General features: G+C 51.6%; 1 protein-coding gene across 1 annotated transcript in view; it reads right to left on the bottom strand.

Moving 5' to 3' along the window:
• LOC133351353 (solute carrier organic anion transporter family member 1C1-like) overlaps positions 1–23668 on the bottom strand; it is a 32268-nt gene extending 8600 nt beyond the window's left edge. Inside the window, 12 exon segments of the mRNA XM_061566487.1 lie at positions 82–253; positions 1038–1233; positions 1529–1693; positions 2358–2591; positions 2594–2611; positions 3677–3775; positions 4414–4563; positions 5027–5181; positions 6106–6238; positions 6580–6721; positions 14495–14573; positions 23562–23668. Coding sequence (XP_061422471.1) covers positions 82–253; positions 1038–1233; positions 1529–1693; positions 2358–2591; positions 2594–2611; positions 3677–3775; positions 4414–4563; positions 5027–5181; positions 6106–6238; positions 6580–6721; positions 14495–14569 — 1539 coding nt within the window. The 5' untranslated portion in view covers positions 14570–14573; positions 23562–23668.
• Positions 23669–26250: the final 2582 nt, after the last annotated feature.

Below are 26250 nucleotides of genomic sequence, written 5' to 3'. Positions count from 1 at the left end.
ACCACCCACTCACTCACTCACCCACTCACTCACTCACTCACCCACTCACTCACCCATTCACTCACCCACCCACTCACTCACCGTGGCCTTGCCGCTGCCGGACATGGTGGCACAGCCCGCGAGGCAGGGGGACACGTAGGTGAGGTTGTTGACGCCGCACACGGGGTCCCACTCCCCGGGGGGGCAGGGGCAGGCCGCGTTGCAGGGCTCCACCAGAGACTCCGCCAGCAGCGAGCGCATGGCCATGGGGACCCTGGGGGGCAGGCGGGAGGGGGGTGCGGGGGAGCAGCACCATAAGCGGCGTGGTCATCATGAGTGGATAGACAGGGGGATCCTAGAGGAATTTACGCAGTCACCCACCCACTCACTCACCCAGTCATTCACGCACCCACTCATTCACCCACTAATCCACCCACTCAATCACTCACCCACTCACCCACCCACTCACTCACCCACTCACTAACCTACCCACTCACCCATCCACTCACTCACCCACTCACTCACCTACCCACCCACTCACTCACCCACCCACTCACCCACCACTCACCCACCCACTAACTCATTCATTCACGCACCTACTCATGCACCCACTCATCCACCCACTCAATCACTCACCCACTCACCCACCCACTCACAAACCTACCCACTCACCCATCCACTCACCCACTCACCCACTCACTCATCCACTCACTCACCCACTCACCCACCACTCACCCACTCACTCACCCACCACTCACCCACTCACTCACCCACCACTCACCCACCCACCCACTCACTCACCGACCCACCCACCAACTCATCCACCCACTCACCCACCCACCCACTCACCCACTGCTTGTAGTGTGTTGTCCTTCCCCGCACCTCCGATTAGCACGGTTGGCGATGTACGGTGCGAAAGAAGTTCAACATACCCCCACCCACCTCCTTGACTCACCCTACTCACCCACCTCCCTCACTCGTCCACTCACTGCCCCTCCCCACTCACCCTACTCACCCCCCGGCCCACTCACATAATACTCACCCACTCGTCCACTCACCCACTGCTGTCCACCGTGAGGCCCACGACCTGCGCCTCGCTGCACCCGAACAGGAAGTAGGTGAACACGAGGAGGTAGGCGGGCAGGTCGGTGAGCAGGCCCATGACGGAGAAGCCCATCAGTGAGAGCTTCAGCTTCTTGCTGATCATCCCGCCCGCGAAGATGCCCAGCGCCACCACGGGGATGTTCACGGCACCTGCACGGGACAACACGGAGTGGTGGTGGTGGTGGTGGTGTGGAGAGCGGTGGCGCAGCGGTTAGCGTACTGCGCTTCGAACCGGGCGACCGGAGTTCGATTCCCGTTCACTGACATGGACTCAGGCTGAAGTGAGTGGTGTTGCTTCAGCGGTGGCAACGGTTAAGTGGTGGTCCTAGGGGTGAGGATGATTGATGACTGATGATGATGCCGGTGACGCAGATGATGACGATGCTCGTGATGGTGGCGTTGCTCATGAGAGTGACGATGACGGTGACGATGGCGAGGGTCGCACCGATCATGAAGTTGGCCTTGGAGGCGGTCTCGCCAAACTGCTGCTCGATGTACTTGGCCTTGAAGGTGTAGAATCCCACGAGCGCGTTCACGTTCATCACGGCCGTGACCATCATGCACACGTACACGCGGTTCCCCAGCAGCGTGCGCATCGACGGACCCAGCTCTGGGCACGCGCGCACAAAAGGCAAAGGTCCCCCGTATAGCCTTCACAGAGTGTTGGGGCGAGTGTTGTTAGCGAGTATGCGTGCGCGCGGCACGTGCACGCGTGCGCGCACTGTGTTCACGCTCGAACTGGGGTCACGAGTCGATGACTCTAACAGATAATCGATCATCAATGACTTGAATAATTGGATATCGCAGCTCTAGCAGACACGTTGTAACCATCATCAATGCCCCCTTCGCTATTGACCGCTGGATTGCAAGTTCAGTGCGTGAACCATTACACCACCACTGTTGTTCGCGGTTCACGCAACTCGAGCGAGCTCTGTTACTCATTCCTTTACTCAAGCCAAGATGACCGGGTCACGTTCTTGTTGTTGTCGGTTCGACCGGGTCCACACCTCGACACGTAGATGATCGCTTGCGACTGATTTGTCCACATCCTAGCGCTTAGCTGCGCAGGAAGGAAATTAGACAGCGCGTAATTCAGGGTCCTGATGACCAATCATAGTCGCACACATGTGAGCAAGCACGTCATGGAACACGTGGCTCAAATCGTTGAGCAGACTTCCCTGATGGCTGTGCACGTGGTGACCGGTTTGCGCAACCGGTTGCAGAAAGCCATTGAGTTGCAGCGCAACTGATTGCTCCGACGTGGAACAACCCACCTTTCGCCATCGCTTTCACGCCGACGGATTCGGAGGCTTTCGTGTCATCCCTCGGTGGCCCCCGCAGGGGTTCGGCATCCGCTTTCTCATTGGAGGTTCCCGTAGCGGGGGGCTCGGGCTCCGCCTCGCGCGCCATGGAGCGAGGGAAGAACCAGAAGGGGATGGCAGTGGCCAGCACCACGGTGCCCGAGATGAGGAAGCCGAGCCACCAGGCGCCCACCCAGCGGGCGTCGCGGGCGAGATTGTCACGTCCGCTGTGGGGAGGAGGGAGCAGGGGCACGGGGGGTGATGGGTGGGGTGCAGAGGACGAGTTTAGTTCGCCGGGTTGAGAATAAGGTGGCGTGTGTCTCAGACGGGTGAGAGCCCGAAGCGATTCGTTGTCCATTTATTTACCCCGAGTCAAGAGCCCACTTGGATGCACATTGGTCTGTGTCACGTTCATAACAAAAGGTTTTTGGGTTATTACCAGCGAAACGTCGTACTACTCAAAAATGTTTATTGTACACTATGGGGACCTCATTTGCCAGTAAAAATATGATAATTGGTTCTTTACCCTTCTATCTGGCAACAAAAGGTGTCAGTTTTGTTGCCAGATAGAAGGGTAAAGAACCAATTATCAATGTTTATTGTGTTAATTCACTCTTCAACACACCGGTGGGCTAAAGCAGTGAACTATTTGTCTTTTGTAAATGTGACACATGTTTTACTGTTTGGCCGTGTCGGGTGGTGGAGGGTTAGGACACATTTATAAATAACGCGATCTAACCCAACAACCTTTATTATGAATAATATCAGTCGCGAAAGCCGACGTGATAAACGGTCTGTTTCTTGCTTAATCATGTGGAGGAGTCCATCAAGGTTTGCAATCCCTTGTGATTGACGTCCAGTTGATAGCCCATTGAGCTTCTAATTGCTGTCTGTGACAAACCGGCTGAGTGCCCGACGGTATTCAACCCCCGCGTGGGGATCGAGCTGTTTTATTGAGTCAGCTGAGCGCCCTCCAGGACCGTAGTTCCATTTGTGAAGGAGCGCCTTCAAATTTGATAACATCAAAAAAACCCACGCTCGTGTGCCCTCCTCGGGAACAAGTACACAATGATCAGTGTCTCGGTGTGGCCACTGAATCGAGAACCACTTTATTGGGAAAGCCAACAGCGATACTTATCCTTGCCATGGGAACGTGGATTATCTTGGCACAACGGAGACGATGGGAGGTGGGGGCATTGCACAGTATGTGTGGCTCATCTCCCCCATTTGCTGCCAACCCGAGCCATTATCCACGTTCCTATGACGGGTCCAAGCGTGCGCGGCCCCCGTACCCATGTTGATGAAGCCGATGTCGACGAAGACGCGAGCACAGAACGCGCCGAGCATGAAGCCGAACGCGGGGCCCAGCAGCCCCACGGTGTTGACGCAGCCTGCGGGGGCAGGGCAGGAGGGCGGTGATGGTGATGATGACATCTCAACGTCTCAATCAGCTCAAGCCTCCCGTGGCCACCACCACTCCGAACCCCTCCCCTCTCCCCGCCCCCTGTGAGAACAGTCGCCGCTCCTCCTCATCCTCCTCCGTGCAGCTCTCTTCTGCTCGCTCCTTCCGTCTCTTTTCTCCATCTCCTCTCACCACCACCACCACCACCGCCCTCTCATGATCACCAACACGTTGGCCCGTTCATTCCTTCTACTCATCCCCTCCTCCCTTCTCCTCTCTCTCTCTGCCGCCGCTCATCTTGAGCCGCACTCTCCTCTCTGTCCGTCTCGAGGACTTCCATCACGCCCCCCCCCCCTTCCACTCCCCACTCATCTTGCCTCTCGTGTCTGCTGCCCTTTTGCGCAAACGACTCCACTCCCCTCTACGTGGACTCAGCCTCGAAATGAGTCACACATGCGGTGTGCATCAAACATCAGCATTGGGAAGACAAAGGCGGCCGGGCGTGACCGTTCGCGAGCCGTGCAGGCGGCCGTTCACACGTGCTCCTCGCTAACACCACTTGCCCCTACGGTCTGCTCGAGGCTATACGGGGGATCTTTGTCTTTGCGTGCGTGGCGTGGGAGTCACCGAGGTAGAATGCGGTGTTCTCCTCCCGTACGTGGTCGTCGAAGAAGGAGATGCCCAGGGGTCCGATGGGGGCCTCCCCAACCCCCCGGAGCGCGTTGCCGATGAGCACGAGAACCCAGAGGTAGGAGCCGCTCTCGCGGTCGCACCCGGCTGGAAACATCATCACAATCATCATCACAATCACCACCATCATCATCACAATCATCACCACCATTATCATCACAATCATCATCACCATCATCATCACAATCATCACCACCATCATCATCACAATCATCACCATCATCATCACAATCATCACCATCATCATCACAATCCTCATCACAATCCTCACCACCATCATCACAATCATCACCAGTATCATCACAATCATCACCACCATCATCACCACCATCATAATCACCACTATCATCATCATCACAATCATCACCACTATCATCATCATCATCACAATCATCACCACCATCACATTTATACCGTCATCACACTCATTATCACCATCGCCGTTAATACACAACTCAACAAATTCGCCAAAAACCCTGTGTGTGGCCTTAAAAGATAAATACGTATAATGATCGACGTTTCGGACGATGGCGCTTCCTCGCCACGGTACCTGGTGCAGGCCGCGTGGTTTCTTCCCGGGCCAAGGTGACCGAGAGGGGCTCTGGTGGCAGGAGCGTCCCCTCGCCGCCTCCCTCGTGCTCGAGCGCACAGACGGCGCGCACGTGGCTAGAGTTGCCGCCGCCGGCGATGCTCTGGTAGGAGTACCTGGTGCACACGCACACACGCGCACACACAAAGATAAAGACAAAGATCTCCCATGTAGCCTTAGTAGACTGTAGGGGCAAGTGCTGTTAGCGAGCACCTATGAAGGCCGCAACGGTACACGAGGTGGTGGGTGGCCAGGACCACGCCCGACCGCCTTTGTCTCCCTAGTGGCGATGTTTACACCCTGCACCAGGTACTCATTTGAGGCTGAGTCGACCATGGGGAGGCTCAGGACCGGTTCAGATAATCGTCACTGGTGTTGGCCGTGAGCGGGAATTGAACCCGTGTCGCCGGGTTCATAGCGCAGCGCTCTAACCACTACACTATCGCTCCCCCACGCACACACACACGCACACACACACGCACACATGCACGCACACACACACGCACGCACACATACACATACGCACACACACGTGACCCGAGTCCCATTGCCGCTCGCGGCCAACACCGTTGTTGACGATTATCTGAATCGGTCCTGGTCCTCCCCTACATTAACTCAGCCTCAAATGAGTACCTGCAGAGATGTGTAAACATCGCCGCTGGGGAGACAAAGGCGGCCATGGGTGGTACTGGCCAGCCACTCCCTCGTGTGCCGTGGCCGCCTTCACAGGTGCTGCTACTCGCAAACAACACTTGCCCCAACAGTCTGTTAAGGCTACACAGGGGGGGTAGTCTTTGTCTTTGTGTCGGAGCGATGGCGCAGCAGTTAGCGTGCGCTGGACTATGAACCCGACAACCTCACCCTATACCCACGCACTTATCCACACATTTCTTAGAACTTCATAACAGTTTAGTTTTTCGTCCTTCCCCCGCACCTCCGATTATCACGGTTGGCTACGTTCGGTGCAAAAACAAATACCTACAAATGGCGCGGCGCGCTAACCGCTGCACCACCTTCCCCCCCCCCACATCCATGCTAACCTGCCCATGAAGAAGTGCGGCATGGCCATGAGCAGGGTGCTGAGGCCCATGAGCGTGGTTCCCACCGCGATGATCCGGGGTCTGTGGAAGCGCGCGCCAAAGAAGCTCACGAAGGCCATGACCAGAAGATTCCCTGCACGCACAGAGAGGGAGGGAGAGCGCGCAACAGGAGTCGGCTCCCTTTACCTGCCCAGGCAAACTCAACACGTTCGTCAATACCACTGTGTGGCCCTAAAGGGAGCATTTATATAATAGGCAACGCTTTGGGCCGTGCCCCTTTCCACGGATATATACGTTCCTCTTTGTGTACCTCTGTGATTCCGAGCATGCACCTTAGGCATGACCTAAATATTAAATAAATCATCACTATCAATTGCAGCCCGTTGTCAATCCACGGCTGGACGACGGCTGCCACCCCCCCCCCCCCCCACACACACCCCCAGCCCCCACCCCCTCTAATCTCAAGCAGCTCACCGAACTCAAATCCACCGTCAATCATCCCCGCCACGGAGCTGGGCAGGTCGAAGCGGCGCTCGATGGAGGTGATGGAGCTCTTCATGTAGCTGCCAGCGAACGCCTTGGAGAAGTAGAGGAGAGACAGGCAGATCAGGAACACCTGGAGGGTTCGGGGCGGGGAGGGGCACACGTAGAGAAGAAGGGCCATTGCCCGAAACGTCGCCTATTATACATTTGTTTATTTAAATCACAATAAAATCATTTTTGGGTTAGATCGCGTAAAAATAACCGACCACCACCCAATACAGCCAATTAGTCTGATTTGTCGCGTAAACAAAACACCTTTATCATGAATAATATTGGTCACGTAAGTGTTATTTTAAGTCCGCATGGTGCTGTTGATGAATGTTGTCGAGATGGTTGTTGTTGGTTGCTTATTGGTTGTGCATGTTGTACCACCACTGCCAACACAGCCGCAGCATCACCACCACGACCACCAGAGGCACAAACTGTGAATGTTTGTATGTTGAATTTCTTTTGCACCGTACGTAACCAACCGTGCTCATTGTTAACTGCATTGTAATTCATCTTCTTCTCGACGACTCCAATAGTTCTTATTCCACGTTTTGTAGTATTGCCTTGCTTCCAACTTGGACCAATATCTCACGGAGAGAGAAAGGATGCTTGCCCATGTGGCAGCTGACCAGCAATGTTCCAAGCGAGCCGGACTCAAGCCTGCGAGCTTACGAGACAATGATTGTCGAATTCGGGTCACAGTGCTGCTTGCGTTGAGCCAATGCTGAAGAAGACAAAAAATGCGTCCGCAGAAAGAATGCCGTGCCGCTGATGGGATGCGTAAAACAATACTCGTCTGTGTTCAGATAGGAGCGGCACATGTGGGAAGTAAGCGTCGTTTAATGTGTAACGGACATGCCGCTGAGTGCCCGACCTGACACGGCGTGCAGGAGCGAGGGTGAATGGTAATAATGGTGAATGATTAAAGTCATTAAAATGTAATGGAGTGAAATCCTGGGGAAGGGACCTCCCGACTCGAGTGAGAGGCACCGCGGACGAGCCAAGAGGGCGGCAGCCGCAGCAGTCGCTGGAAGCGAAATCCTGCGGGGGGCGTGGGATGAGTTGGGAGAGGCCACGAAGAGGAACTCCTGGGCAGCGTCAAAGATGCTCTGGCAAGCCACCCTACGCCTCAGGAGGGGCCGACGGGACGTGACTGAGGCTGTTCTCAGTGCGGGTGACGGTGTAACATTTATCTCGACTGAAGGAGATAGTTGACAGGTGTAAGGAGCACTTTGAGGAGCTCCTCAGCCCGGTGGACATGCCCTCGTCTCAGGAGGCAGTCCTGAAACAACAGCTGGGGGGGGGTGGGGTCGGATCCACCACGGGGGTCGTCGTAGCGGCAAAGTTGCCGGGGTGGACGAGATTCGCCCAGAGTTGTTGAGAGCGCTGGGCAGTGTAGGAGCGTCGTGGTTAACGCGCCTCTTCGATGTTGCATGGAAGACAGGTACAGCACCTCTGGATTGGCAAACTGGGGTCGTGGTCCCCACTTTTTTTAAGAAAGGGGACCAGAGTGTGTGCTCCAACTACAGAGGGATCACACTGCTCAGCGTCGCAGGTGAAGCCGATGCCAGAGCGCTGGAGAGGAGGCTTCGTCCGGTGATGGAGCATCAGATTCAGGAGGAACGATGCGGATTCCGTCATGGTCGCGAGACAATGGACCAGTTTTTGTTCCCTCTCACAGATATTCGAGGGATCATGTGAGTACGCTTCTGCAGTCGACCTCTGCTTTGTAGACTTGGAGAAGGCATACCACCGTGTTCCCCGCAGTGGCTTGTGGGAGGTGCTGCGGGATGACGATGTACCGGTGCCACTTGTGTTCCCGGAGTGAGAGCTGTGTCCGTATTCTCAAAGTCGTTCACCGTGGGTGTTTTACTCCGCCAGGGGTGCGTCTTGTCTCCACTCCTGTTTGTGATTTTCATGGCCAGGACATCAAGGCGCAGCCCCAGGTATGGAGAGTGTCCGGTACGGGGGGGCATGGAGGTGGGGTCGCTACTTTTTTCAGACGACGTTGTCCTCTTTGCCTCGTCACACTGTGATCTCAGCGGGCACTCGAGCGGTTCGAAGCCGAGTGCGAAGCGGCTGGGATGAGGATCTGCGCCTCCGAGTCTGAGGTCGTGGTTCACTCCTGCAGATCGAGAGGAGCCAGTTGAGGTGGTTCAGTCGCCTGGTAAGGAAGCCACCCGGCAGACTTCCTCTGGAACTCTAGCGGGCAGCAGCAGCAGCAGCAACGTCCCACTGGGCGACGAGCCCGGGGCCGGCCCAGCACCACGATGCTGATGCTGCTGCTGGCGGGACGACGTCGCTCGGCTGGCCTGGACACGCCTGGGAGTTCCCCAGGAAGAGCTACAGTCTGTGTATTGTAGTGTAGTGTATAGTAGTGTATAGTGTATAGTAGTGTATAGTGTAGTGTATAGTAGTGAATAGTGTAGTGCATAGTGTGTAGTAGCTTAATGTATAGTAGTATATAGTAGTGTATCGTGTAGTGTATAGTAGTGTATCGTGTCTAGTAGCTTCGTGTATAGTAGTGTATAGTAGTGTATAGTGTGGAGTAGCTTCGTGTATAGTAGTGTATAGTGTAGTGTATAGTGTAGTGCATAGTGTGTAGTAGCTTAATGTATAGTAGTATATAGTAGTGTATCGTGTAGTGTATAGTAGTGTATCGTGTCTAGTAGCTTCGTGTATAGTAGTGTAGTGTATAGTAGTGTATAGTGTGGAGTAGCTTCGTGTATAGTAGTGTAGTGTATAGTAGTGTGGGGTGTTGTAGTGTATAGTAGTGTATTGTGTAGTGTATAGTAGAGTGTAGTAGTGTATAGTGTATAGGAGTGTATAGTGTAGTGTATAGTGGAGTGTACAGTATAGTGTAGTGTATAGTGTAGTGTATAGTGTAGTGTGTAGTGGAGTGTACAGTGTCGTATAGTGTGTAGTGCAGTAGGGAGGTTTGGACCCCCGCAACTCACCAAGCTGCTGTCGCGACCCTCACCAGGACAAGCGGATTGAGAAACGAACGAATCCAATTAAACACAATAAATGCCACTTGATTTATTTACTTTGTCGCGATTACATATCTAGTGATCAGGATGAATCAATGGAACGGGTCCGAAAGGACTTACACCGCGCGGAGATGGAGCGATGGAATCATCAGTTCCGTGTGCAGGGTGGATCCTCACACACGGGGGATCCGTGAGACATAGCGACGGCGTGGGCAGGGGGCTTACATCCAGCAGTGGATTGACCATGGCTGCTGCCGCTTCCGCTGATGATGATGGTGATGATACATTGGATGGCGGCACTGGGAACTCGACCGTTCGATTTGGAATCCCGACCACGGCTACCATCAGTGGCGAGTATTATCGGAACGGGTTGTGAGCCTCATCCCCTAGGTCGATTCAGCCTTAAATGAGTGGCTGGCGGTGTGTGTATATATGCTACAAACTTCACTACTGGGGAGACAAAGGCGGCCGGCCGTGGTATTGGCCACACCACCCCTACGTGTCCCGTGCCGGCCTTCATAGGTTCTCGCCAACAGCACTCTGCCCACCAGCCTGTGAAAGGCTATACGGGTGATCTTTGTCTGTGTTCGTCGGTGCATCAGCTGTGGAGTGTTCCGCTGAGTTCGTCCCCGTGTCACCGCGACCAGACGAGACACCAATGAAGCGGAGACACATGCACACCTATAGTCTGTGGCAATGATTAATGATGGCGAGCAATGGGGTGGGGGTGAGGGTGGGGGAAGGGTGGCGAGGAGGCGGGGGGTCGCGTGGCGCGGGAGTTCAATCTCCCGAACCCGATGATCCCAGTTCGATTCCGAAGAAAGGATTGGTAACGCATTAAAAACAAGTGGAAAATTCGCCTCCTTTCCCGTGTCTGTCCCTCCAAATAACTACACGTCTGCAAAGTAGTGTTTGTTCTACTGGACATCTGTGAAAAAAGAGCTCCACAGGTCATCGGATTCCTCCAGTCTAAATAAAGAGTTTGATTCTGCTTTAAACGACCCCAGCCGACAAACGGCTGTCTTCTCTGGGAATGCACAACTTGCGCAAGATGGGTTCAACACAAGCACAACTCCACACCGGTTTCGACATTCAGCGCCTCATCAGCGTGGCCGCATTCGCTTGAGCCAATGAATGCCCTGGTGAACTGCCAGATGTCCACATCCAAGCGTCCTCTGCGTGAGATGGTATAGATGGTAGCGGAATCGAGTAACGGATAAAAATAGGCGATTGAAGGAAAACAATCTCAACACAGATGTCGATAACACCGCAGCCATAAAAGGAAAAAAGATATAAAGTGACGTTTCGGACAATAACCCCTTTCACAGAGCACAGTAATTCACAGCACGGGAGTCATTCGTGTGCTTTACTGCGCCGGCATTGCTACCTCCACCCCATTTGACCGCCATCCCCACAATAAAAACCACGCACACAACATCACAGACGTGAGTTTCATTCCAGGGGTCATTGACTCAAGGCGAAGAGCTGTTGTGCATTGGTTAGCCCACTGCGATGTGAACTCGGAGACCTGAGTTGAATTACCCACGACAACTAAACATCAGCGGCGAGTGATGGATCTCGATGTCGAATTCAAAAGACGCACACGAACTCAACAAAGACAAAGCCCCCCGTGCACCCTGCACATACTGTTGGGGCAAGTGCTGTCCGGGGGAGCACCTATTGAGGCCGGGACGACACACGGGGGGGTTGAGTGTAGCCATCACACCACCCGGCCGTCTTTGTTTCCCATATTTACACACAGCACCCGGTACTGAGTCTACCTAGGGGAGCCACAGGACCAGTTCTAGTATCACTCGCCACTGACGTTTTCCCTTGACGAGAATTCGAACTCGGGTGGCCGGCGCTCACCACTGTGCAACGACAAAACCCCAACAACGATCTTCAATCGGACTGGGTAATGTCTCGACAATAGGCGACGTTTCGGGCAATGACCCTTGCTCACAGCATAAAGAGCAGCCTGTCTCGGGACGACCCCCCGTACGACTCGATATCGTATTGTGACGGTATTGTTATGAACAACATTATTGGCCATTCTCTCGCCACTGCTGGATGAGGACCCCCTTCCTGCCTCCACGAGGCACGTGGTGTCCTCACCCCACTGCTCCAATCTGCGAGGTCGACGTGTCTCTCGTCAGCGACTTCACCCGTGAACCACTCGTGACACCGTCTCTCACAACGAGATGATTTGCCCGTTTGCCACTGCCCAATTGGCGCTGATGGCCTTCGTTCATTTCTTTAGAACCGCCCGTGGCTGCTGTTGTTGTTGTTGTTGTGTTTACTTTGCTGGCATTCCATCCGCACCTCAGCTTAGCACGGTTGGCTACGTGCGGTGCGAAATAAGTTCAACATACGTACCGTTACACTTTTTTTTCCAAAATATTGGTATTTTGGGGTTGGATCGCGTAAATGAATAAATGTGTCGTTAAACCCGCCACCACCCGACACAGCCAACTAGTAAGGATTGTCACGTAAACAGAACGTGCCAATTCGTTACTAGTACAGCACACCGGTGTGTTGGAAAGCAAATCCACAACATTCACAATCTGAGTACAAACACACCGGTGTTGCTGTACTAGTAATGAATTGGCATGGTGCGTTTACGTGACAGACCTCACTAATTGGCTGTGTCGGGTGGTGGAGGGTTTAACGACACATTTATATATCTACACAATCTAACCCAAAAAAACACCCTCTATTACGGATGATATTGGTCGCGAAAGCCTTCGATTTTTTTTTAGTCACGAGCTGCGGTGGCGTTGTCGTGGCTATCGCCACTCTGGACTTGCAATGTGACAGAGGTCAAGGGTTCGGTTCGATCTCCCGGCACGGCTGCTTTGGCGAATGGTGCAAGAATCTCAAATCTCTCCCCCCCACCACCACGACCGCGACCGCGAGGCGGTGTCGGCCAATTAATGAGTGTTTACATGCGGTAGGAAAGCGGAGGATCCGGAGAAATCCCCCGCGTGTGAGGGGGCAACGCGCTATCCCATACAGACCTCGTGGCGAGACAGCGCACGGGAAAGGAGTCTCACAAATGTTGTGCAGTGATGTGATTTACCAACCCTCGCTGTTGCCCCACAGTGCCACGTGCATAGCCACCACTGCCCGACAAATGGCAGACCATAAATGTATATACATTCCATCGATGTATAAATATAAAAGAGACACATATAGAACTTATATCCACGCACACATCATAAACACAGACACACACGGACTTACACAAATACACACTGACGCACACAAATACAAATATCTCCCATGTAGCCTGCACAGACTGTTGCGGCAAGTGCTGTTAGCGAGCACCTATGAAAGCCGGCACGGCACACAAGGGGGTGGGTGGCCAGCACCACGCCCGGCCGCCTTTGTCTCCCCAGCTGCGATGTTTACACACCCCACCAGGAACTCATTTGAGGCCGAGTCGACTTAGGGGAGGCCCAGGACCGGTTCAGATAATCGTCACTGGTGTTGGCCGTGAGCGGGAATCGAACTTGGGTCACCGGGTTTGTAGCGCAGCGTAACGCTAACCACTGCACCACCGCTCCCCACATACTAGAATTGACAGACACACATATAAAGATATAGACCCCAGTTTATAATCACCTTTGCACAGGTAACACAGTCTGATAAGGGCTGTAAATATAAATCAGGGGTGAGATCGCTTACGCAGTCAATTACAATGAGACTGTGTCCACGGCTTATGCAACATGAATTTTATAAACGAACACTCAGGTGCCATAGGTCGACCAACTTAAACAAACATTAACAGGCTACTATTACCATCAACACATTTGTCTTAATGAGAAAATAAAAACAATATAAACCTGGTGTGCTCCGTGTGATGCAATCAAGTATGGACTGATTACGGTCGACATCGTCATCATCAGCTGCCGCCGCCGCCACCATGGTCAATCCACTGCTGGATGAAGGCCTCCCCAATCACCATGATCCACCCCAATATACGCGACAAACGTTAGGCGCCTCTGACCCAAATCGTACCACAATCACAACACGTGATCACAACACGCAACCTGCAACACGAAATTACCAAGCGTCCCCCACTCCATGGAGTACGGCAAGTACAGCCTCCAACTCTTATCATTCACTCTGTCTCTCTTCTGGCCTCTCTGCGTGCAATGCAGAAGGACCCGTTGCCCGAAACGTCGCCTCTTATATGCGTTTCACTTCAAGGCCACACACGCGCGGTGTTGTTCCCCACTACTTGGCCCGGCCGACTTTCGTTCCCCAGTGCTTATTTAAGGCTGAGTCGACCTAGGGGTCGGGCAAAGACTGGTTCAGATATCACTCAGCTATTGCTCGAAAGGCCCGACGCAGAAGAACCCTGGGATTTGGTCTCCCACGAAGCTGCTCATTGTGCACCCGAAGCCGCGTCCACCGCACAAACCACGGTAGCAGATGCGGGCCCCTGACGATGCACAAACGGAGCATTAAAAACTCTCCAGTCGCGGTGCGGCTGTGGTCATCCAGCACAGAGCCGGCGCGACATCTAACGACACCCGATCCGCAAACCGAAGGAGACCTCGCAGCGGACCACTCCGCCACCACTGCTGCTGCTGACGCGGTCGTCTGGCTCGGCCACCTGGATGTGGCGTTGTGGTCGATGCCCTGCATCGTCACCAGCCACGCGACAGCAAGAAGAGAAGTCTGCTGGGAAGCCGTGGCCAGGATTAGAACTGAAGGGGGCTGCAGTGTAGGGGAGATGGGGGGGGGGGGTCTGGGCTACGGTGGAGGAGGGGGGGGGGGTCAGGGCTACGGTAGGGGGGGGGGGCAGGGCCACGGTGGGGGTCACATCGTAGGGGTCACATCCCGGGAGCTCGCGGCCTCACCCGCACGGAGGCGAAGCGCCGTGTCCTCCCTGCGCCAGGCGAGCCGACGCTCTTCTTCTCGTGCGCCGCCTTCATCTCGCTGCTCACGCAAAGACAAAGATACCGACAGGGAGGCTTTAACAGACTGTTGGGCCAAATGCTGTTAGCGACCACCTGACTGATACATCAATGTCATCGTCATCATCACGGTGTTGATCATTGTTCCCGAGATGGTCATCGTTGCTTTTGGGAATGCTCATAGACATCGTCCTCATCATCATCATCGTTGTCGTCATCATCTTGAATAGATTTAAAATCAAGACATGCCTGACGCGTCATCAGCAGAAGGGTCATTGTCATCATTGTTTCTGACAACGCACTCATCATCATCATCAAGTTGAAAAATCATTATTCACATGATTATCATCTGGGAAATGTGAAAAAAAATCAACCCATTCTGACTCACCATCGATATTATCATTTTCAAAATCATTGTCATCATCGTTATATTATTATTTCATTTTCCACTGACACAATACTCAGCATCATCATCGACATCGTAGTGGGAAAATAAAACTGGCAACATCATCAACAGCCATCATCACCCACATCCCTCACCATCATCACCATCATCCACATGTTCACCAGCTAGATGCCCAACATAGAGGTCTGATGCTACTGCTGATGCTGGCCACGGCGAGACGGCCTCAGCAGACAGACAGAGTTGGTGTCGTGTCGCTGTTCCTCCTCCTTCGTGAAGAAGCGCAGACCACAGTATGTTTACTGTGCGGCCCATAGGTTGTGTTTCACGTCTTCAGTCGCACTGCCACGGCTCGACTTCGATGCATCTCCATGGGTGCTTGTCTGTGTCGGTCGATATATATCGGTGCGTCTCGTTGTGTAGCTCTGCATCTCTGTTCGTGCAGGTGATGCGGGCGGTATTCAAGTGAGGAAGTATAAGAGAATAGAATATTTAATAATTGCTCATCTGGTTAATAATTAGGAAGTGTAAAGAAACTACATTGCCATCAATCTCGCACCAGCATCTACCTGATTGCATGTGAGCGTACAGGCGAATGCGTGTACAGGCGAGTGAAAGTACAGGTGAGTGAAAGTACAGGTGAGTGTACAGGTGAGTGAGTACAGGTGGGTGTACTAATAAGTGAGTGTACTGGTGAGTGAGTGTACAGATGAGCGAGTGTACAGGTGAATGAGTGTACAGGTGAGTGAGTGTACTGATAAGTGAGTGTACAGATGAGTGAGTGTACAGGTGAATGAGTGTACAGGTGATTGAGTGTACAGGTGAGTGCACAGGTAAAAACAACAAACACAGCTTAGTGCCAAAGGTATCAAGATCGGCCTCGAAGCCAAGTTTTTTAACACAGTACTTGTTATACATTTGTTTATGATACTACAATTTGTAACCACTCTTTTAGGTTAAGGTGTGAATAAATGCGTGGGCTTGTGTAAATGTGTTTGTTATTTAATTTATCAATAATTTAAAAAGACATAACGGATTCTTTCGTTTTTAACGGATTTTAAAAACTGTTATTTTAGCGTTTTTTTTAAGATTCTCAGTTTTTAACGGATTTTGTATACAGGTTTTTTTGTTATTTATTTATCATACGTATTTATGTGTGTGTTTATCTGTTTTTGTGTGTTTGTATGCATGTTCATTGTGTGTTTGTGTGCATGCCCATTGTGTGTATCATTTAATTAAGAGTACTGCATGTACACTGCCGTAATGTTTAGTTGGACTTTGATGGGTAGAGTGTAAATGTGTGGTATAGTAGCGAAGTGTTTGATGAATATTGAAGTGTGCGGTGCAGCTTGATCTGCGTGTGGCGCAGCGTGCCGTAGTGTACTGTGTGCACTCTATTGTGCGGACCCCCTTGACATCCCCAGCAGCCCGTGGCGTGCTGTTCAGCGGGGCCACCCCGTGAACAACAAGAAGAGCACGGAACAGAGTTCTACGCCGTGCGTCTGCGGCACCGCGCGCGTCGCCTCTGCCATCTTCGGCTGGGCCGACAACCCCCAGATGCTCGACTGCCTCGGCCACTGCTCCGGGAGGTCGCTGCATGAAGTCTCCGTGCAGTGGCCATGACATTCAAGATGGGCTCCTCCTGCTGGTGTTTGTGGAGCGGACTCACGCTCCTGCTCCCACCCACTAACTGTGCTCTATTGTTTTGACCACATTGTCACTCGGCCATTCAACTCACTCAGTCACCTCATCCATCGCACACAACACCCTCCTTCCACCGCCCCCCCCCCCCCCCCATAATTTCTCAAATAATGGCACCTCCCGTATTCTGTGCATTATTTTCCTCCAATCTACAAAATTCTACAATTGCATATTATTCGCTTCAAAGCTTAAAAAATACTCATAGCCATGTCTCACTACGTTTAGGACAGCACTATTATAAATATATTTTAAAACTATTAATATTAATATTGTTGATTTAGTCAGGTGTTGAAACCAATCCTGGTTCCATTACTGCCACATCTTCTGCATCACTCACCTTTAACCCAGACAGACGGGGTCTTGGCATTGTCCAGGTCAACATGAGAGACCTCACAGCTAAATTAAAATAATAATAAAAATTGAATTCGCTAATTTTTTCCCGGGCATCTTCTGCCTGTCTGAAACATGGCTCACCTCGCATATAACTCATAGCCTCGGAGAAAATGAAGGATATCATGAAGAGGAGATGTGCCAGGACATGTGAAAAATAACCTACCTTGCATACAACTAACACTGTATCCGACTGGGTTCGTTTGAATGTATCACACTCATGATTTATTCTCCAGGTAACCGAACTTTTACTTTGATGGTTGCTATCGACCACAAAATAGTACATTTCTAATTAATCCCCGTATAAAATTACGTTACCCATTCCAAAAGGTGAATTATTAATCAGAGGTGACCTGAATTAGAATTAGCTAAACATACCACATGATGCATTCGACTTTGCAAACGCTACAATCTACATCAATTGATTTGCTTCAATCACGAGACCCAATATAAACAACTCAGATCGTTTGTCCATACTTGATGTCCTATACTAACACATCTACCCGGTACATCTTCAAAAGTGGGAGTCGGCGGTAATCATCTCAGTGATCGTGCCATTATATTTGGCATTCGTCGTACAAACATAAGTAAAATAAACTCATAACATTATCATAAAACGGTCTTAAAAACATTTAGACCTTCAAGCATCTAAACACGACGCTCTCCATTCTGACTGGGATTCGGCGAGCAAAATCTTAGTTTTTTTAAGTGCCTGGACATATTTTAAGAACCAATTCCTAAAAATAATTGATAAACATGGCACTTAAAATAGTTCAGAATAAAGGATGATAGTCCACGTTGGTTTTAATCGAACATTCCTGAATGAACGAAAGCTCTAGATATAGCCTGGAATAAAATATCCCTGATTGGATTAGCTACAGAACAATAAGACATATATGCGTACTCGCTAAGGAAAAAATTCAACATTTTCTTAACACCACCAAACTTTGCCAAATTCACAAAAACCACAAGACTTGTCTAGAAAACGTTCAACTCGGTTGAACACTAAAGGGAAGCTAAGTACTACTCTTTGGTTTGTTCGGTAAAGTCACGTAGGTCAAAAATTAAAAACAATAAGTGAAAACAACTAAATAAAATCACGACGTTTCGGGCGCAACACAAGCGTCCGTCATCAGGTGGGAAAGCATGGCCTACTGCTGATGCAGACTGTTTTACCCACGTGACTTAACCGAAAAAAACAAAGAGTATGAATCCTTGCAGTCACGAAAGCTTCAAATCTAGAAGCTAAATACTCTTCCAAAAAAAACCCTGATGGGATGGCAAAGAACTGTTGACAAAACAAGACCTTGTCAATGGATTTAATTCTCATTGTGGATTAGCATGGCACATCTTTGACAGAACAAGTCAGAGTGAAATATCTCCGAATACACCACCGCTGTTCACACCACTCACTCGTTCCTCTTCACACCCCAAACCTAACGACGTGTGAGTGAGAAGTCATCGTCCAGACTTCTCGTGGAATCCCATATCTGAACGGGACTATTACACGAGTTGGCATCAATTACGAAATCGTCATCCGCGGAAGCAGTTGCCTGCATGCATTTGCAGTTGTGGCTGTGGGTAAATCTCATTCGTAAACCTCTCACACGCATTTGCGAGCTCTCACCGAAGGTACATTTCCCCTGGTGGAAAGCATCTCTTATTCCTCCAGTTCATATATAAATGGCTCAGAAGAAGACCCTAATAATTAGAGAGAAATCTATATTATTTCACAAATTACTAAAATATTCGAACAAAAATGCTTAATTCACGAATCTACTGCTACCCAAAGAGTCACAATCTCCTTCCCGGTAAAATTAGAGACGCAGGGTCGTAGCTCTAATTTCCAATGTGTGACGGAGATGCGCGCATCCGCCTGCAGACGATGTTTCTGAGACAGTTAATGGTTCTAGATTTGAAGCTTTCATGACTGCAAGGATTCATACTCTTAGTTCTTTCGGTAAAGTCAGGTGGGTGAAAAATTAAATTAAAATTAATAAAAAATAAAAACAATAAAATCACGACGTTTCGGAGGCAACACAAGCCTCCGTCTTCAGGTGAAACTGTCACACTTGGTACTGAAGACGGAAGCTTGTGTTGCCTCCGAAACGTCGTGATTTTATTGTTTTTATTTTTTTATTAATTTTAATTTCATTTTTTACCTACGTGACTTTACCGAAAGAACTAAGAGTACAGTTAATTGTTGCAGCGGTGACTTCGAGGAGGAGGAGGATGAATGATGAATGGGTCTCGAATGAGGAGGGCTTCATTCTGAGCACCGCTGCGTGGGGAATGGTGCACACGCGCACACTCAACACCAACAACTCAACGCCTTCATTCGCGACACTGCGTGTGTGTGTGTGACCTTAACATCGGCACTTATTTAATAGGCGACGAATCGGGTAATGGCCCCTTTTCAAAGCACGTAAATTGAACTGATTACAAGGACTACAATGATTATTATACATGTTGTTTCTACTCTGCAGGAATGTGTAGCAACACAATGATTACATTCATACGAAATTATTACAGATTAAGGTCTTAATTACAAACGGCAATGGCTAAGCTGAGGATTTGCATGCAGCAAACAATGCCACCTCCACACCCTCCCTCTCTCCCTGCGAGTCCCGCCACGCGGGCCGTTCACTCGCCAAGGTAAGAGGAGCGGTGTGCGATCTTCATCGCCGCTGTCCACCTCGTTAGATTGTGATGGTGGTGGTGGTGATGACGACTGTTCCATCTACGTGTGTCGAGGTGCATTTGTTGATGGCCGAGGAGCCTGATCCTCGAAACAGCCAGATCCACCCCAGCACGTGGACACTCAGTCGTGCTTCTCATAGTGGGACTCATCACTCACCCACCCACCCACTCACTCACCCACCCGATCACTCAACCACCCACTCACTCACCCACCCGATCACTCAACCACCCACTCACTCACCCACCCACCCACTCACTCACCCACCCGATCACTCACCCACCCACCCACTCACTCACCCACCCGATCACTCACCCACCCACTCACTCACCCACCCACCCACTCACTCACCCACCCGATCACTCACCCACCCACCCACTCACTCACCCACCCGATCACTCACCCACCCACTCACTCACCCACCCACTCACTCACCCACCCGATCACTCACCCACCCACTCACTCACCCACCCGATCACTCAACCACCCACTCACTCACCCACCCGATCACTCAACCACCCACTCACTCACCCACCCGATCACTCAACCACCCACTCACTCACCACCACTCACTCACCCACCCGATCACTCAACCACCCACTCACTCACCCACCCGCTCACTCACCCACCCGATCACTCAACCACCCACTCACTCACCCACCCGCTCACTCACCCACCCGATCACTCAACCACCCGCTCACTCACCCACCCGCTCACTCACCCACCCGATCACTCAACCACCCACTCACCCACCCACCCACTCACTCACCCACCCGATCACTCACCCACCCACTCACTCACCCACCCACTCACTCACCCACCCGATCACTCACCCACCCACTCACTCACCCACCCGATCACTCAACCACCCACTCACTCACCCACCCGATCACTCAACCACCCACTCACTCACCCACCCGATCACTCAACCACCCACTCACTCACCCACCCGCTCACTCACCCACCTGATCACTCAACCACCCACTCACTCACCCACCCGCTCACTCACCCACCCGATCACTCAACCACCCACTCACTCACCCACCCGATCACTCAACCACCCACTCACTCAACCACCCACTCACTCACCCACCCGCTCACTCAACCACCCGCTCACTCACCGACCCGCTCACTCACCCACCCGTTCACTCACCCACCCGCTCACTCACCCACCCGCTCACTCACCCACCCGCTCACTCACCCACCCACTCACTCACCCACCCGCTCACTCACCCACCCGCTCACTCACCCACCCGCTCACTCGCCCACCCGCTCACTCGCCCACCCGCTCACTCAACCACCCGCTCACTCGCCGACCCGCTCACTCAACCACCCGCTCACTAACCCACCTGCTCACTCACCAACCCGCTCACTCACCCACCCACTCACTCACCCACCCACTCACTAACCCACCCGCTCACTCACCCATCCGATCACTCACCCACCCGCTCACTCAACCACCTGCTCACTAACCCACCTGCTCATTCACCCACCCGCTCACTCACCCACCCACTCACTCACCCACCTGCTCACTAACCCACTCACCCTGCTCACTGACTCAGCCACCCATTCACTCACCCAATCAACCAACCACTCACTCATTCACTCAATCAAATAACCAAATTCCCACATTCAACGTATTTTCTCTGGTAAATATAAATACATATTAAAGACCAATATCTGGGTTTTCAGACGTCACTGGAAGAAATGAGGTAGCTCTGTGATATCAGCTTCCGCGGGCACGAAGGGTGGCAGTGCTTTGCGTGAAGAGCGATGCCTTCCCCCGCCCTGGTGTCCTCTGCTTCGGTAGTCGGGTGTCTGTTCATTGCTCCGGTATTTACAACCTGTTTGTTTGTAGTAGCCGAGTGGTGAAGAAGATGCCACCATCGCCACCGCATTCACGATCCCTTTTACGACCCACCCCCTCCCCCGTCTGTTGACGTTGGCTCTCGATTCGTGCCCAAGGTTCGGGACGAACGTTTACGCGATATTGAAAAAAAAGGCATAAAAAAAGAAATGAAACCATAAACGCACCCGTCAGAGACGTTCGATACAACAGGCACGCACGCTCATTCCCGCGGAGGTGCAGATATAAAACGTCGCACCTTGATACCATCGGCCTTGAAACATCAGCGAATTTAATCTGTTAAGCAAACACGTGCGCGTTTGCGGAATAGTCAGACACTCCCCATTCATTCCATCCGCACGAGGTCGCGCAGCCTGTGGCATGGATGCCGTGCAGGAGAAGTCCCTCCGTGTAAACACGCGAGCGGCGACTCGCTACCACACTCGGTCAAGGTCGAGCCCGCGCATGGAATGTACGAGAGGGACATGTGTCAGTGTGTGTGTATCAGTGTGTGTGTGTCAGTGTGTCTGTGAGTGTGTGTCAGTGTGTGTCAGTGTGTGAGTGTGGAGCCAGCAGTGGGGAGCGGTGGCACAGCGGTTAGCGCGTCGCAATACGAACCCGGCGACCCGAGTTCGTTTCCTGCTCAACATCCGTGACGATTATCTGAACTGGTCATGGGCCTCCCCAAAGGTTGACTGAGCCTTAAATGAGTACGATGTGTAAATCTCGCCACGAGGGAGACAAATGCGGCCGGGCGTGATGCTGGCCACCCACCCTATCTTGTGCCGTGCCTTCATCGGTGCTACTCGCCAGCAGCACTGGCCCCGGCCGTCTGTTCACAGGCGATACGGGGGGGGGTCTTTGTTTTTTTGCGTGCAGCCTAGTGGCGATATTGGGCCGGGCGATATCACTCCCAGATTTGCGATCAACTCCAGCAGCAGTGGCAGCAACGGCAGCAGCGGCTGCTGCCACCAATGCCCCGTTGTGTCCTGCTGTGGTTTCTTCCGTCTGTTGGTCAATCCGTGCCTTCCACGCAATAGCGGGCGCATGGGGGGGCGGGGTAGGCGGCCCCCTTCCACAACTAACAGCGACTTTCCAAGAACGGTCAAATGCCCTTTGCTTTTCTAGTTTTAGTTTTGATCTTCGAAAGCTCGGAGAGCGGGGTGGTTTAAAATCGTCGGACGATGACACAAGGCGAGTGGCATGGCCACAAGGGGGCCGAGGGTGGCCGCTACTCGAGACTGGCGATAGAGCGGCAGGCCACGGAGCCACGGAGTGAATAATCGCGCGCGCCGATACAAACTTCAACTCAACGATATTTGATTTTAACCAGGTAAGGCCCACTGAGCTATAGCTAACATCTCGTCACCAAGTGTGATGAGTGAGTCTAGTTGGTGGGGGGAGGGTGTACAGGACGTTGTGGTCTTAATTGGGGAGCCGCTATACCAACAATATACACGATCGTGGTGGTGCCAGGCTCGGTGCACGACTTGCGATGAGAGAACACAACAACACAATAGACGCACGCACATACTGATGGACGCATCATACGCAAGTGCATATATATATACCGTGCGTAATACATGCTACGTAATCGTCATGAGCCATTGTCTATCCACTGCTAGATGAGAACCTGGAGGAAAATCCACGCGACCACGGAGAGAGAGACATCCAAACTCCAAATACGCAGGTGTCAGGGTCGGGATTAAACCTCGAAGCTCCTCTATACCAGGCGAGGTAGCCAACATCTCGCCACTTGACCGCTGGCATTATCTCGCATCTCACTTCCCCTCCCACTTCGCACTTTACCATTCGCCCCTCACCTCACAACTCTCAGCTCACAACTCTCAGCTCACACTCTCACCCATCACCTCACTTCTCACCCCCCCTCCCCCAACATCTCTCACATCGCACTTACTCTGCCCTCGGCTCACCGCTCACCCGGTGAGGCTCACCTCCCTTCTCGGCTCACCTGGCCCCGTCGCTGTTGCTGCTTGTCCGGTCTTTATCGTCGCATCAGCGGCTCGACTCGCTCCTGGGTGTCGTTCGCTCTCGGAGCGCCCACGTGAGCGATGTGGCTCTTGTATTAAGGCGGGGTTGGGGAGGTGCGGGGGAGAGAGCGAGGGAGGGATCAGAGGGAGGGGGGGTCAGAGGGAGGGGGGATCAGAGGGAGGGGGGATCAAAGGGAGGGGGGGTCAGAGGGAGGGGTTGGGGGTTAGGAATTTTGTGTCCAATCTTTGGACCTTCGTGTGTCGCGAGTTCTGTTTGTCGCGTGCCGAGGATCGGTGAGCGAGGTACCGGGGTGGCAGAGATGCGCTGCTGCGGCCGTCTGGAACGCTCTTCCTTCCGATATTCGGTGGCCACTGGAGTTACGCACTTTTAAATCATCTATATTGACAACTTATTTCTTTAGAACTGCATCTTGTGTCAAGTTTGATGTACTTTCCCCGCACCTCCGATTAGCGCGGTTGGGCACTTGCAGTGCCAAAGAAGTTCAACAAACATGCATACAGCGAGGAGCCGATACATCAATCAGTCATGATCATTGTTCCTGTATGTGCCATTATATATATGTGCCGTTTACATCCGCCTCAAGCGATATTGACCGATGAACTATTTTTATTAATAAAATCGTCATGAATCAACAGTCATAGTAACCATAAAATACGTAATTCCATTGTCATCATCATAATCATTAATCATTCTTATTCATTCAATCGTGATCATCATACATAATATAAATGTGTCATTAAACCCTCCACCACTCGACACAGCCAATTAGTAAGGGTTGTCACGTAAACAGAACATGCCAATTCGTTACTAGTACAGCACACCGGTGTGTTGGAGAGCAAATCCACAACATTTACAATCATCATAATTATTTATCAATAACTCAACATCATCCTCATGCGATCAACATCGTTCAGTGTCATTCATCAGTCATCATTGAATCAGCAACCATTGCTAATTATGATCCTCATTCAATCATCATCATGATCAGCGTCATTCATTAGCCACCGTCGTCATCATCCATCGCTGATTTGAATGGGACGCGTTCGTCACTCGTTGTCGCGGAGGTTCGCGGTTCGATCCCAGCGGCCACCCCGATTAATACTGCGGTGGTGTAATAACCGTAAAAATAAAGCAGTATGCGCCATTCGCTCACAGTGGACGTTACAGATCCCGTGGCGCCATTGGCAAGAGTATGAGATTGTGTGCGGGGAGTCGTCTTCGGTGATGACCTCTGTTTGTGTGACTGTCCAAATTTAACACAACCCACAAATTACGTAGCTGGGATGATGAACAATCGTCGACGTGCGAACACTTAATCTAAGTGGTCTTGTGGTTGTTGTTGTTTGACTTGCATCCCACTGGTATTTTTGCACACAGCGTTGGTGTACGGTGCTTTTTCTGCAATATTTTGCTGTCTTTTCTTGGATTTTCTGTTTGCACATAGTCACTTTAAGATGTTTTCTTGTTCATGTTTTTGTTTTTTGTTTGTTGCGGTTACACCCGATTCAGGAGCCGAATGGCTCACAGGGCTATACCTTATAAATGAACTTGAAATTGAACTTGGCAGGACCCGCCTGAATAGGGGTCCTGAGTCTCTGCGAGGAGTTCCAGAGTGTAGCAAGCATCATGGCCAATTATCATCTTCATTAAATCAATCACTTTATACATTAATTTTCTATGCAATCATCAAACGATCATCAGCATCATCCATTATCTTGTCGACTGTGTGGATGTTGTGCTGCTATTGCTGGTGCCCGCGCGGCACCGCCAACGCAGCAGCGTCACAGACAATCTGTGTCCAAACAGGAACACGAAATACGGACCACAAGCACTGGCCCTGACCTCCTGACCCCAGGGCTGAGACACGACGGGGTGGGTTGGGGCGAGAGGGGACACCGCAAGACCCCCGCACTATTGACTCTCGAGCGACGACTATTATCGCCTCCTCGTGTCCACGAGCCACGACATGAACAATGATGTGTCTCTCTCTATGAGACACTGAAAGTCGAAAACCGGCGCCAAAGTTTCCTTTCTATTAAACCAATGCTGCTGAAGACAAGTCACTCCCCCACGAGGAAGCGCGGCTGATGGAACGTGTTAAGAAACAGTTTTAAGTGAATGTATGTTGAACTTTTCGCGCACCGTACGTAGCCAACCGTGCTAGTCGAAGTGAAGGGACAGCTATGGGAAGTTGGGAGGCAAATTGTCTGATTATATATTTGTTTGAAGATACTTTCATCCAGCAGTGGATCGACCATTGCTGCGTAGATAACGATGGTGAGGAGCGCTTACCACCGACCATAAAGACAGCTGGGAGTGGGGGCGGGGGGGAGGGGGGGGTTGAGTTGTTTTACCATATTTCACCACGCTGGCCTGCTGCTGTCGTGGGCCTGGGTTGGCTCTGACGTCACTGTAAGCCACCATCGTTATCGTTAGTCCGGGAATCGAACTCATGGTGGAGCTGAGTGGGGGGGGGGGGGGTATTGTAATTATAAGACAATAGAAGATTGCTAATCACAGTTGATTAGCATATGTTGGCTTTACATGGAATACAATTGCAAGGTGTGTTACTTAGTAATATGCGTCCAGGCTGCACTAAGCCTGTAGCTGTCAGAGTGGTGACAATAAGTTTTTATTTCTCTCGATGT

The sequence above is a fragment of the Lethenteron reissneri genome, chromosome 37 (genome assembly GCF_015708825.2).
Source record: "Lethenteron reissneri isolate LAM-NWPU_2019-01 chromosome 37, ASM1570882v1, whole genome shotgun sequence".
NCBI lineage: Eukaryota > Metazoa > Chordata > Hyperoartia > Petromyzontiformes > Petromyzontidae > Lethenteron > Lethenteron reissneri.
Note: the sequence above shows the minus strand (reverse complement) of the source record. Positions and strands in the feature narration are given on the sequence as shown.